The 13,969-nt window shown below is 50.3% G+C and overlaps 5 protein-coding genes across 5 annotated transcripts; 2 read left to right on the top strand and 3 right to left on the bottom strand.

The window, feature by feature from the left end:
* Positions 1–1,372: 1,372 nt before the first annotated feature.
* Positions 1,373–3,153, top strand: rhgB (putative extracellular rhamnogalacturonase; the record flags this gene model as incomplete). Its single annotated transcript, XM_026762381.1, has 4 exons — positions 1,373–2,008; positions 2,078–2,116; positions 2,169–2,370; positions 2,441–3,153. 4 exons carry the CDS (start codon positions 1,373–1,375, stop codon positions 3,151–3,153), a joined length of 1,590 nt encoding a protein of 529 aa, XP_026615776.1.
* A 933-nt stretch (positions 3,154–4,086) lies between these two features.
* Positions 4,087–6,632, top strand: CDV56_108673 (1,4-alpha-glucan branching enzyme GLC3; the record flags this gene model as incomplete). The annotated part of the gene is made up of 8 exons (XM_026762292.1): positions 4,087–4,141; positions 4,199–4,323; positions 4,448–4,547; positions 4,602–4,714; positions 4,771–5,462; positions 5,518–5,853; positions 5,907–6,537; positions 6,606–6,632. 8 exons carry the CDS (start codon positions 4,087–4,089, stop codon positions 6,630–6,632), a joined length of 2,079 nt encoding a protein of 692 aa, XP_026615775.1.
* Positions 6,633–7,409: 777 nt separating this feature from the next.
* On the bottom strand, positions 7,410–9,483 carry ATP2_2 (F1F0 ATP synthase subunit beta; the record flags this gene model as incomplete). Its single annotated transcript, XM_026762232.1, has 7 exons — positions 7,410–7,492; positions 7,552–8,401; positions 8,464–8,780; positions 8,887–8,929; positions 8,996–9,081; positions 9,220–9,389; positions 9,473–9,483. 7 exons carry the CDS (start codon positions 9,481–9,483, stop codon positions 7,410–7,412), a joined length of 1,560 nt encoding a protein of 519 aa, XP_026615774.1.
* Positions 9,484–10,760: 1,277 nt separating this feature from the next.
* COX5 (cytochrome c oxidase subunit IV family protein) lies at positions 10,761–11,517 on the bottom strand (the record flags this gene model as incomplete). Its single annotated transcript, XM_026762196.1, has 3 exons — positions 10,761–10,850; positions 10,942–11,135; positions 11,208–11,517. 3 exons carry the CDS (start codon positions 11,515–11,517, stop codon positions 10,761–10,763), a joined length of 594 nt encoding a protein of 197 aa, XP_026615773.1.
* An 816-nt stretch (positions 11,518–12,333) lies between these two features.
* CDV56_108523 (actin-binding ADF family protein) lies at positions 12,334–13,092 on the bottom strand (the record flags this gene model as incomplete). The annotated part of the gene is made up of 5 exons (XM_026762142.1): positions 12,334–12,474; positions 12,538–12,586; positions 12,653–12,910; positions 13,006–13,016; positions 13,087–13,092. 5 exons carry the CDS (start codon positions 13,090–13,092, stop codon positions 12,334–12,336), a joined length of 465 nt encoding a protein of 154 aa, XP_026615772.1.
* Positions 13,093–13,969: the final 877 nt, after the last annotated feature.

Genomic DNA, 13,969 nt, shown 5'->3' with positions numbered 1-13,969 from the left:
GAGGGAGGCAAGGTGAAGACGGGGCGGGAGGGACGGGGGAGAAAAGGGGGATAGAGAAGGGGGAGAAGAGGGGGGGGGAGGAAGAGGAAGGGAAGAGGGGGGAGGGGGGGGGGGGAGGGGGGGGGAGAAAGGGGGGAGAGAAGGAGAGGAAGAGAGCTGGATAGACAGGCAGTGAATGATGAAAGAGAGGGAGAGATGAGCATGCATTCACTTCTTCATCCGGAAATTTCCTCATCTCAACAAAACGGTGAAGGCTGCGCCGGTGTTCCCGCCAAATTCATTCAAGCGGATTAGAGAGGATTGCCTAAGCTATGTGAATCTGCCTGCTCATTCTGAGAAATCTACACTGGAGCCTTAAGGTGGTTAGTCCGCTTCATGAATACTGATAGTCATCCTTTGATTTTCAGGTCTTGACTATACAAGACGTTCACGCCAATCTACCAGTTAGCAAGTAGATTAAACCTGCTCCCCTGCTTATACCAGATATAATTGTCCACTTGTTCTTCATCGCTTGAATGAAGAGCTTGAAGAGCAGGCTGGATCGAGCGAGTCATAGGACTTGGTTAGGATGTTTCGGATTTGGGCTTCCGTTTCAGCCCATTCGGAGGTATTCCGTCTAGACCTAAGCTTCATCAACTGATCGGTGGAGAAATTATCGGGGGTGAGGAATTGTTAGATTCGTTAGATCAAAAAAAAAAAAAAAAAAAAATCATTTATGTGTGTATCATGATGTGTTGTGTTGATTGTTCTAAGTCAGGGGCCCTGTATCTAAAGCGGACTTATGCTAGGCCTATCCAAGTGCTGACTAATCTAACAGGAATTCTTCCTGAAGGGATAACTTAGAAGCATTCTATCTCTCTAAAATTCTATCTATACTCCATACACCGTGGCAACCCCTATCCCGATATTGATCCTAGTTCCATTAGCTGCGTCTGACAATCCCCGGCAAATTGCTATTCTTCTAAGTACAGAGTCAATAATCCCGGCATTTGTGACTTCATATTGAAAGTCGAAAGCTATGTGATATTGCAAGTTGAAGGCCAGGAGATATACTCGACAGCAGAGAATACAATCAATAGATAGATGAAGAACGAGTTCGACGGATGGAACCTCAGCAAGCCTCGATCCAATATATCCACTCTTCCCCTGAGTTTCTCCGATGCCCAATTGGGAAACTCCTTCAATTATAGATGTGGAGCTTACCCAGGAGCTGCAGTCCAGGTAAGCCCTGAGTTGGAGGTCGAAACGTTTCAGACATGTCGGCTCTATAAATGTAGGTCAAGTACGCCCCGATATGCTCTCCAGTCTTGCGGTTGCCATTTATGCCCTCACATTCTTTTCGTTTCGCTTCTGAGAAGCCTTTCAAGCGACAATGCGTCTTCACGCCATTACTTTGCTCTCACTGCTAGGTCTGGTACCTAGCTTGGTCGCTGCGTCACTCTCTGGCTCAGTCGGACCCCTGACCTCAGCTTCAGCAAAGGCGGCCAAGAAGACATGCAATGTCCTCGACTATGGAGCAAAAGCAGATAAGAAGACCGATTTGGGACCCCCACTCGCATCGGCTTTTGCGGCCTGTAAGTCCGGTGGATTGGTGTATATCCCGGCCGGAAACTATGCGATGTCCACCTGGGTCAAGCTGGCAAATGGTAAAGCATGGGCGCTGCAGATTGACGGGGTCATCTACCGTACTGGCACGGATGCTGGCAACATGATCATGATTGAGCATTCCAGCGACTTTGAGCTCTACAGCAGCACATCGTCAGGTGCCATGCAGGGCCTGGGATATGAGTTCCACGCCGACAACCACTGGAGTGGTCCCCGTCTACTTCGACTGTGGGATGTGTCCGACTTCTCGGTTCATGACTTGATACTCGTCGATTCGCCCTCCTTTCACTTCTCTATCGACACTTGCTCCAACGGGGAGGTCTATAATATGGCAATTCGTGGTGGCAACCATGGCGGACTGGATGGTATCGATGTCTGGAGCACCAACATGTGGATTCATGATGTAAGGACTGGCCTGAGTTCCTGGATACGACCAAAGATGCTTTGGATCAGGAGGGCTGATGGATATTAGGTCGAGGTGACGAACAAGGACGAATGTGTGACGGTCAAGGTATGTTCTTAATACATTGATCTTCTATGTCTGATCCTAACGCAAGACCTAGAGTCCCGCAAAGAACATCCTCGTGGAGAACATCTACTGTAACCTGAGCGGTGGTTGCGGCATGGGCTCTCTTGGAGCGGACACGGATATCAGCGACATCACCTACAAGAACATCTACACCTGGAACTCGAACCAGATGATGATGATCAAGAGCAATGGTGGCAGCGGCACAGTTTCAAATGTTGTTCTGGAAAATTTCATTGGTAAGCACCAAAGCACAATTCTTCTTTGTCATCCAAAGTCAGTGACCGAGGATTAACACGGCGGTCATAGGTCACGGCAACGCCTACTCCTTGGACATCGACAGCTACTGGAGCAGCATGAGCGCCGTTTCAGGAAATGGTGTTGAACTGAGCAACATCACGATCAAGAATTGGAAGGGAACCGAGGCAAACGGCGCACAACGCGGGCCCATCAAGATCATCTGCCCTGACAAAGCTCCCTGCTACGACATCCTCATTGAAGACTTTGCCATGTGGACCGAAACCGGCAGCAAGCAGTGGTACTCGTGCGAAAGTGCCTATGGTTCTGGATTCTGCCTAAAGTCGGGCTCCCGTCACACCTCTTATGCAGTGACCACAACCACCGTCAGCAGTGCTCCATCTGGCTATTCAGCAGCGAAGATGGCTTTGGATTTGACGACTGATTTCGGCAGCACCAAGTCAATTCCGATTCCGACCATTCCCACATCTTTTTATCCTGGCGCAACTCCTTACAGCGTCTTGATGTCTAAGCAGTCTACCAAAGCTGTCAAGGCACGCGCGGTTGACATGAGCATCGAAACGCCTGCGGCTGCATCCCGATCAGAGCAAGTGGCGCAGGGCGCTTCACAGGAAACTGGTCAGCCAGCTCCTGAGAGTGCCTGGGGTGCTCAGCCTTCTGAAGTTCGTGGTCCCGCTCCTTCAGGTACTCCTGGCCCAGCACCAGCAGGCAATCAACCATGGAGACACCGTCATGGTCACCACCACTCCCGGGGTTCAGCATAATTCTGCTGATCCGATTCGAGCTTCATGCAGGTTCCCAAGCCTTTTGTGTAACATTTTAGTCATACCGTGCGAGCTCCCTGTCGAGTTCGGTTCGACAGAATTCCATTAAATTGACACTCTTTCATTCTGACCTGCCTAGCTGAGAAGACGACTAGCTGTAAATCTGGAAGACGAAAGCACCCAAGTCACTACAGGGTCAGTGAGGCTTCATTAAGTGATTTGCTTGCCAACCCTTCTCGTAGGGGCATCCGCAAATCAAAGGGCAGGGACATGCTCCAATTCGAGCAATGGCTAATGAAGCAGCATTTCATGGTCATGAGGGTGTTTATAAACTTTAGAGCTCCGAAATCAATGTTGCATCAGAAAATCATGCCTTTCTCGATGCGGGTACGACAATAGTCATGGAGAGGTCTGGTCCGGTGGTTCGAGCTGCGAAGTGGAGAGCTCCAGACCGGCCCGCAAGGAACAGAAAGGGGAGGTTGTACGTGCAACAGCTTATTCCATCCAAGCGGACGAATCTAATGCATCATTCCTTATCGTCCAGGTTGCAATTAACTAAAATGCCATATCGCAGGGATCGTCCAAGCGTTGAGAGGAAGGAAAATTGCCTCCGGTCAGTAGGGAAAGGAAAGGTTGAGGAGGTGATGTCACATGTGTTGAGAGCTTTGGCCTCGATCTCTTCCTTAGTACTACTAGTAGATGCTCCTCCCCCGCAATGGACTTTGCTCAGGGACAAAAAGCAGGTTTCCCTCCTCCCATTCTCTCTGCAATCGGTAAGATTTTTTTTCATCCTTTTCTTCCTCTCTCGGTGCCGTCCTTTTCCCAAGTCTTCTCGGATTGGACATTGTTGGTTGAGCTGAATCTATCCTCCGTCACGTTTCTTGCGACACTCCCTCATCCGCAGAGAGCTTATCTCCGCTATCTTCTGTAACCATGGCTTCGATTGAAGCTTCGAAGGTCGCTCAATCAGCGCCTCCGGATGGCACAGGTCAGTCAGAACTCGAGATCAAGCCCATTTATCTAGCAGGCAGCTCAAACTTTACAGGTGTCATCCAGCTGGATCCTTGGCTTGAACCTTTTCGCGACGCTCTACGACACAGATTCGGCCTTGTCGAAAGCTGGATCAAGACGATCGACGAAAATGAGGGTGGTCTAGATAAGTTCAGCAGGGTTAGTATACTTCAATTCTGCCTCTAATTCTGTCCTTTGATGTTTGATGCTTTTAGCTTCCAGGAATAATCATTCGCTTGGTGAATTGATATCCGAGCTAACGAAACTGCATTCTCTATCATAGGGCTACGAGAAATTTGGATTCAATGTCAATGCCAAAGGAGACATCACATATCGGGAGTGGGCTCCCAATGCTGTGCGAGCTTATTTAGTCGGTGAATTCAGTACGTCACACGCCATAGTGTAGCGATCGTTGGAGCACATACTGACTTGAGCAGACAACTGGGATGTAACGGCGCATCCCATGACGAAAGATAACTTTGGCGTGTGGGAGATCACAGTGCCCTCGAAAAACGGCGTGCCCGCGATTCCGCATGATAGCAAAGTCAAGGTAACTGTTCTTGATAAGCACAATCCGGAGCCCTGTGTTGCTTACATAGCGTCTAGATCGCGATGGACATTCCCAGCGGAGAGCGAATCTACCGGATACCTGCGTGGATCAAGCGTGTCGTCCAGGACCTCGAAGTGTCCCCCATCTATGAGTCCGTGTTCTGGAATCCTCCCGAGTCTGAACGGTACAAATTTAAACATTCCCGCCCGAAGAAACCTGAGAGCCTACGCATCTATGAGGCTCATGTGGGTATCTCGTCCCCCGAGACCAAGGTTGCGACGTACAAAGAGTTTACGAAGAACATGTTGCCTCGGATAAAGTACTTGGGGTACAATGCGATCCAGCTCATGGCTATTATGGAACATGCCTACTACGCCAGCTTTGGGTACCAGGTCAACAACTTCTTCGCAGCGAGCAGTCGTTACGGCACACCTGAAGAGCTGAAGGAGCTCATTGATACAGCACACAGTATGGGCTTGACAGTGCTTCTCGACGTTGTCCACAGTCATGCGTCAAAGAACGTCGATGATGGACTGAACATGTTTGATGGAACAGACCACCTTTATTTCCATGCAGGGGGAAAGGGCCGGCATGACCTGTGGGACAGTCGGCTGTTCAACTACGGCCACCACGAGGTCCTGCGCTTCCTCTTGAGCAACCTTCGTTTCTGGATGGAAGAATACGGCTTCGATGGCTTCCGTTTCGACGGAGTCACGAGTATGCTTTATGTACACCATGGTATTGGAACGTAAGTGGATTATTGACTTGAGACTACTTGAATCATCGACTGACCTATCGTCAAGTGGCTTCTCAGGTGGCTACCACGAATACTTTGGCCCTTCTGTTGACGACGAGGGCGTGATGTACCTGACTCTCGCCAATGAGATGCTCCATACTTTGTATCCCAACTGCATCACTGTGGCAGAAGACGTCTCCGGAATGCCGGCTCTCTGTCTACCTCACTCCCTCGGTGGGGTCGGGTTCGATTACCGCCTCGCAATGGCCATCCCAGATATGTACATCAAACTTTTGAAGGAAAAGTCCGATAACGAGTGGGACATGGGCAGTCTCGCCTTCACCTTGACCAACAGACGTCACGGCGAGAAGACAATCGCATATGCAGAAAGTCATGATCAAGCGTTAGTCACCTCCCGATAACTGCAATGTCAATCATAAAAACTAACTTCTCCAGCCTTGTCGGCGACAAAACGCTCATGATGTGGCTCTGCGACAAGGAAATGTACACCCACATGTCCGTGCTGACCGAATTCACCCCCGTCGTTGAACGAGGCATGGCCTTGCACAAGATGATCCGACTGGTAACCCACGGCCTGGGAGGAGAGGGTTACCTCAACTTCGAAGGCAACGAGTTCGGACACCCAGAATGGCTCGATTTCCCCCGTGCCGGAAACAATAATTCCTTCTGGTATGCCCGCCGCCAACTCAACCTCACCGAGGATCATCTCCTGCGCTACAAGTTCCTCAACGAGTTCGACCGCGGCATGCAGTTGACCGAGGAGAAGTACGGCTGGCTACACTCCCCACAAGCTCACGTGAGCCTCAAGCACGAGGTCGACAAGGTCCTCGTCTTCGAGCGTGCAGGTCTGCTCTGGGTCTTCAACTTCCACCCCACACAAAGCTTCACAGACTATCGTGTCGGCGTCGACAAAGCGGGTACCTACCGCATCGTCCTGGACACTGACGATCCGGACTTCGGTGGTTTCGGCCGGAATCTCAAGGAGACCCGCTTCTTCACCACCGATATGCCCTGGAACGACCGTAGTAATTACCTGCAGGTCTATCTTCCTACCCGAACAGCGCTGGTAAGCACTCCATCCGACTTTCCCCATCCGTTCGCGACCCCACTGGCTAACAGAAGCTTCAACGGCAGGTACTCGCCCTGGAAGAAACACTGTAGGCATCTTAATGGATTCCACTTTGGGTCGCATTCAATACTGGTCATCACATACTGATATCAATATATTGCCCTGTGTAATAAGCACGACAGTACAAAGAGCTTTGTCCTTATAAAATTTTATCCTAATTACTTCGAGAACCTATTCTTTTGCGTGAAATGTAGACATTATCCTTAGGTTACAAATCATGTTGTCTTGCAACTTATATATTTTGCAGTCCATGACCGGGAATGGCAGCAGCCTGCTCAGTGCATCATAAACTCTCATCATGGCACCTAGTAAGCCTGCAATTTGTGGCCGACTTGATTACATTTGGCACCGAGTATGTCTCTTTATCTTCCTACCCTTGATTGAATGCAGTCTTGCGAGAAGCAACGCTACGGATATAGACGCTGCAACATTCACAGAAATAAATACCTTACACTGATTAGATCAAATCTACGATTGCAAGAACGAATCAATTACGAAACACTCTTTTCCGATCCAACAAAAGAAATGGTACAATTGTCCCAGCCCAGTGGGTATCAGGCTGACTGTAGTCATTTTAAACTTACTTACATGAGCACATAGTGTAACACAAGCCTGGAAGTTTCCATCCAGACTTACAAGGGTAGTTGTAAGTGCTCCTTTTCCTTTTTCATGGAAACTTTCTTTCTTTCGAATCCCTTTCCTTAATTCGAGTACTATACACGCATCGAAAGAAAACGGAACACTGAAGAAAGAGATCCCATGTCTAACAACCATAAAAAGAAAAGGGCGCTTAAAAAACAATATTACATTTAGGCCTTGCCCTCGAGCTCAGCCAGGATCTTCTCACCCTTGGCGCGGGCAGACTCGAAGTCACCGACCATGTAGAAGGCAGCTAAAAGAAGGGTGTTAGCATTGATTCGAATTTTCGAAAGAGATGTTGTTCAAGCTTACCCTCAGGAAGGTCATCACCTTCACCGTTGATGATAGCCTTGAAACTGCGGATGGTGTCCTTGAGGTCGACCAGCTTACCCTCGATACCAGTGAAAACCTGGGCGACAGTGAAAGGCTGGCTCAGGAAACGCTGGAGCTTACGGGCACGCTCGACGGTGAGCTTGTCAGCTTCAGAAAGTTCGTCCATACCCAGAATGGCAATGATATCCTGGAGAGACTTGTACTCCTGGAGCATCTGCTGGACACGGGTGGCGACGGTGTAGTGCTCCTCACCGACGATACGGGGGTCGAGCATACGAGACTTGGAGTCAAGAGGGTCGACAGCAGGGTAGATACCCAACTCGGAAATACCACGGGACAAGACAGTGGTGGCGTCCAAGTGAGCGAAGGTGGTGGCGGGGGCAGGGTCAGTCAGATCGTCAGCGGGCACATAGACGGCCTGGACGGAGGTAATGGAACCCTTCTTGGTGGTGGTGATACGCTCCTGCATACCACCCATGTCGACGGCCAGGGTGGGCTGGTAACCGACGGCAGAGGGGATACGACCGAGAAGGGCAGACACCTCAGAACCGGCCTGGGTGAAACGGAAAATGTTGTCAATGAAGAGCAGCACGTCCTGACCCTCCTCGTCACGGAAGTACTCGGCAATGGTCAGACCAGTAAGGGCGACACGGGCACGAGCACCTGGGGGCTCGTTCATCTGACCGAACACCAGGGCGACCTTAGATTCACCCTCGAGCTGAATGACACCAGTCTCCTGCATTTCGTGGTACAGATCGTTACCCTCACGAGTACGCTCACCGACACCAGTGAAAACAGAGTAACCACCGTGAGCCTTGGCAATGTTGTTCTACATGAGGTACGTTAGTGAGAAGATCCAATGAGGATTAGCGGAACATGTGAGGAACTCACGATCAACTCCTGGATGAAGACAGTCTTGCCGACACCGGCACCACCGAAGAGACCAATCTTACCACCACGGGCGTAGGGGGCGAGAAGGTCGACGACCTTGATACCAGTGACCAGAATCTCAGCGGAGGTCGACTGCTCAACGAACTCGGGGGCCTCAGCGTGGATAGGAGCGAACTTGGTGCTCTTGATAGGACCACGCTCGTCGATGGGGTCACCAGTGACGTTGACGATACGGCCAAGGGTGGCTGGGCCGACGGGGATCGTGATGGGAGCACCGGTGTCGCGGGCGGGAGCACCACGGGTCAGACCCTCGGTACCTGAAGGCCGGACATATGTCAGTCGATTCGATGGAAAAGCAGAGCCGATATCGCCAAGCAAAATCTAGGTGTCACACCGGCGGTGAGCAGGGGGACGAGAGCTTACCATCCATAGCAATGGTACGGACGACATTCTCACCCAAGTGTTGCTGTTACTCGGTTAGCCAAGGCACGATTGATGTCATCGAGTTCAATATCAGATATCAAATACATACAGAAACCTCGAGGACGAGCTTCTGGCCGTTGTTCTCGGTCTCAATGGCGTTGAGAATGGCAGGGAGCTTGTCACCGTCGAACTTCACTGTAGGCTAGAGTCAGAAAACGTGTTTTGGCATTGCTATTGAGCCTATTTTGACGGCTGTTGCGATGGAATTGACGCCAGGAAAAGATTTTCGCGTAGCGTGCCAGCAGGGTTTTCAACGGGGAGATTCGGACATACCGTCGACGACGGCACCAATGACCTGGTGAATCTTTCCGACCGTACCAGCCTCAGAGCTGGCGAACCTGGCCAGGGAAGGCAGGCCATTGGATCTGAGGGGCTGAACAGCGCGACGAGCGACGGGGGAAGGTCGAGCAAAAGCAGCCCTCCCGAAGGTCCGGGCAAGACCGCTATTTCATCCAAAAAAACAGAGGTTAGCGGGCGAAAAAATTGGAAAAAAGGCGATTCAGCGCAAATTGGCGGAGCAACAAACCTCTTGAACATTTTGATGGTGTTTAAGAGCGAAAATGGGGTGAAAGAGGTCAAGGGGACGAGAAGATGGGGAGAGGGAAGAAAGAGGGAAGGGAAGGGAAGAGGTTGAGGTTGAGGTGGACACGGGCGACTGTGTCCGGCTTAGCCTTTCCGGGGCGGTTTTGCCGACGATCCCGTGATGTACCGAGCAACGCGCAAGAAAATCCAGGGCGCAACGAGCCTCATTTTCTTGGGAATAAGAAAGCACCACTATCTGGAAAGTCGTCTTCCTTTTATCTTGAATGTATCATGGTCAGATGCTGTGTTCTCCTGGCCATCGACTCCAACTTGCCCGAGTTTCCACATCTCCATACTTGCCCTGTCGTGGTCTCCTAGGGAATTCGCACACACAAACGGGAGACTTCTTGGCGCCCGGATGCAGGGAGCTTTGGATACCTGTATCTACAGTTGTACAGGAACCCCATCAAAATTGATACTCGGTTTAGTAGGTAATGCATGTAGCTCATCTCCAGGTCAACAACATATCATCACTTATTGAAGTGACTCGAATAAACCGATCAATTCATTTCATCCTCTTTCATCTGCTATTTCGATGCTGGTTGCTCCGAAAACAATCCCAGCTCCTCTTCTCGGACGAACGCTGCTATGCAAATTTCTGACGGGTTCTTGTAATCGGCTCGTACTGCGTATTATCATGGTAGGGTATCAAGTTTCTTCCACCTTATGAAGCTGCAGGAATAGGATATCAAGGATGCATTATTTGTATTCACAATGTAGGTACACGGGCTCAAAGCTTATTTGCAGCTTCAAAAATACGGAGCTGTCGTTTAGCATAAGCTGCACTAACATCGGGCAACACGTAGGCAGGTCTATTGGTAGCACATAGGTTGCTTTTCAGTCATATAGCTCCATTGAAACAGTCCTGGGGCTATATGAATGGGCAGTGTCAGAGTGTCGCCCATTGGATGTGCGTAGTATGGTGTCTAAGTCTCTACAAGAGCGAATTCTACGTCATAGATACCGGTAATGAAGCAGAAAGACAATGCAACAAAATGATCTATGGCTACAAAGGAGACACATTGATTATTGCACAGTACGAGATACACAAGGTTTTTCGGAGGTCGAAAGTCAAGATTGCAAGACAAGGGCGAAGTCAAAGTTGTCCAATGGGCCTAGGCGCGCAGCCGAGGTCGACAGAAAGGACAAGGGGACGGGCACTCAACTCCAGCACTGCCTACCCAGCGTGTCTGAATGCCACACCTATTCCTTCCAGATACCTATCCTTCAATCTACTGCTTCTCGGCAGGAGGGCTCTGAATGAAGCCCTTGCCCTCGTAGCCCTCACTGCTGATACCGTAGAGAGGGTTGATGTTCTCGCGCTGTTGCAAAACAATGTCAGCGACTATTCAACCACACAAGGGTAAAACAGCTCTACTGAGAAGCCGCCCCATGAGAGCTATATATACGTACCTTGGCGTACTCGTTGGAAGCTTCCTGCCACTCCTTGCTCATGGTCTTAGGCTGGGGCTTGGCGAACAGGTGGATCGCGTAGAAGACGGCGACGGAGGCAAGGGTGAGCTGAGCGACCTTGAAGAAGATTCTCAGGTTCTCGCCCTTGGGGGGAACCGCGCGGGGGCCGTGAGGACCGAAAGCAATCCAGTAGGCTAGAGTCGCTGGTCAGCAAAAATTCTGACCATCCGGGACGTCTGGTATCCACCCAAAAGAGAGATACATACCAGCCTTCTTCTCCTGCAGAGTCATCTGGTGCCAGTCAACCTTCATACGATCCCTCAGTTGCATCCACAGTTCGGCCTGCTCCTGGGGAGGCATGGCCTCCCAGCGCTTCTCGATACCGGCGAGGGTGGGATTCGAGATGGCGTGCTCGGAAGAGGCGCGGGTCTGCTGGGAAGCAATGGACTTCTGCTGAGGCTGAGGACGAGTGTTCAGGCAAGCCATTGGGGCAGGAACGGTGCGGTAGGAGCGAATGGCCGTGGTGGGCATGGCAGAGCTGCGAGCAGCAGCCCGAGAAACGGACCGGAGGAACATTGTGTGTGAGGGCGCAAAGGCGACGAAAAAAACCTGTCAATTGAGTAGAGGATACTCTCCGGTATAAAAGAGCGTCAATTCCCCGGATTTGAGGATGGTTGAGGCTGGACAGTGGGTGGAGGAGGGGACCGAGACTCGCGATGGGAGACAGAGACGACGTTCGACTGTGGTTTGAGGTGGAAAGTCGAGTTTCCGAACGACAAGCTTAGTCCGTTTTGGCGGCACCCTGATTGGTCAACAGCCACGCCTCTCTTCAGACAACCCGGCCGTTCCCTCGTCAAACAACATCATAAGTTATCATCGAGATCGCGCATCCATTCGACAAAGACTCTTTCAATTTGATTACTTAGACTAACTCATCCACTACAATGGAGATATCCAACCCCGACCGCGCAACTGCCGTTTTGGCTCATCCCCCTCACTATTACTCATATCTACAACGGCAAACCCTGTGAATAGAAAGAGGGATGATTCGTGGAGGTGATATCGTGTATTCTATTCTACAAAGAACCGTCGAGATCACACCCCATAGCAAGGCAGCAATATTCTGTACAGGCAAACGCTGACTCATGAAAGAAAGAAAATCCCCCTCCCAATCGTTTGTTCACGATCACAATCGCAATAAGATGGTACGGTCACTATCAAGGCAGTCAAGTCGTAACAATCTCGTATTGAAACTATGTGTGGGTGCTGAAAGGGTCATCGAGTCGGTCGCTTGGAGGTACTCTCGAGTCTCGACCCTCGTATGAGATTAGTGCGATAACTAGCACACACACACACTAGGTCAACTGGCCCGGACCCAGCCGGTGCCGTCGTCTATTTACCAGCCTTACCACCGCTGGCCTCGGCCAGGACAGTCTTCCACTCAATGTCAGACTTGTCGTCGGCGTGGATGGAGGTGTGGATGTTGAGAGCGTTCTTCAAGTTCTCCCGTGTGCTGGCGTAGATCATGGACCACTAGAATACCGACCGTCAGAAAGTGAAACTTTTGACTGAACATAGTAGAAGACCCAGTCATACCAGAGTAGGTGTTTCTGAGGGAACCCAGGAGATGAAAACAATCTTGCTTCTACAAGGTTACGGTCAGCCACAGAAGCGCACCTCATTTCAGTCAGAGCGAAGCAAGCAATCGTACCTCTTGCCCTCACCGCCACCGAGATCATACTCGACATCGTAGACTGCATAACGAGGAGCGGGATTACCCTTGCTATCCTTGGCAGCCTCGAGCTTGCTACGGAAGACCTCGTAGTCCTCTTCTTGCGAGACCTCGTCGATGACAACCTCCTTCTTGTTATCGGCGATCTTGAAGATAATGAACTTGGTCTTGTTGGCCTTGTTGCCGCTCATGCGGAAGTCATTGAATGCAGTGATGCACTCATCTGTGATAGAGACACTACAGAAAAAGCGGCCGTCAGTAAGACTGCGCAATCGAGGTGGCTGGTGCCGAGCCGCCGTAGGAACACGGAAAAGGTACAACTGTCAACATACCCGGATGCGAGCTACGAGGCAAGAGACACCATTAGCAAGTGGGCATCCACAGGGGGAAATGGACTGAACGATTAGACATACCGACATGGTTGCTTCTGTGATATAGACCCCAAAGCTAATTTAGAAGATGATAAGCTGTGTTCGCACGCGGTGTTAGTGATCCCACTTGAGTCTTGTAGATACAGTGAGGTTTTGCTGATCAGTCAATGCGCACTCACATTAAGAAGGGTCCCGAGATATTCTGCACCAATACTGGCAGTTTGGGGCAAAAGGGGGGAATAATCGAGGTTGGAAGATTGCGAACGGAGATGGAGATAGAGGGGCTTTCCTGGTTGTTGTGCTTGCGTTGTTGATGCGATGGTGGGGGTGGGATGCTGCACGTGACCTCCAGTCGCACCACAAGCACAGCCCGTCCTTTTCCTGTTTTTACCCCCTGAATGGATGGATTTTTTTCCTGGTAAGTTGTGAGAATATCAGAGTTTGTAGATGGTGTCAGGAAAGCCCTGAGGTTGCAAGATTAGATATATACGCACTGCTGCCTTGCAGATCGATGATTACAGTAAACTTATGTCAATATGCATTACTTAGCTGCCTATATATGAGCATATTGATTATCATTTCTCATAGCTCTCTCACCCATCCATATTCTGATATAGCAGGCCTAACGACTCTATACAACCAGGCAACATAGTTATCACAGCCTTACTATTTTTAAAGCAACATTGCCATATCATAGCTATATGGGCCTGCCTACATCATAGATCCATATTATCATCCATTGATGGAACCTCAACCATGGGACTCGACTCGACTAGCCCCCTAGCGAGCTATCTAACGTCAAACAATCCGAAGTAGGGCTTTCTTCCTGTAGGCTTACTGCTCTACGGCGGCTCTATCACTAGGCCGATGTAGATCTTTGTAGCACACTTGAAAACGAACGTAGCTTTCTATAGATTTCCGAGAT

This window comes from Aspergillus thermomutatus (assembly GCF_002237265.1).
Source record: "Aspergillus thermomutatus strain HMR AF 39 chromosome Unknown NODE_58, whole genome shotgun sequence".
NCBI classification, from domain to species: Eukaryota; Fungi; Ascomycota; class Eurotiomycetes; order Eurotiales; family Aspergillaceae; genus Aspergillus; species Aspergillus thermomutatus.
This window is presented reverse-complemented; position numbering and strand designations above follow the sequence as displayed.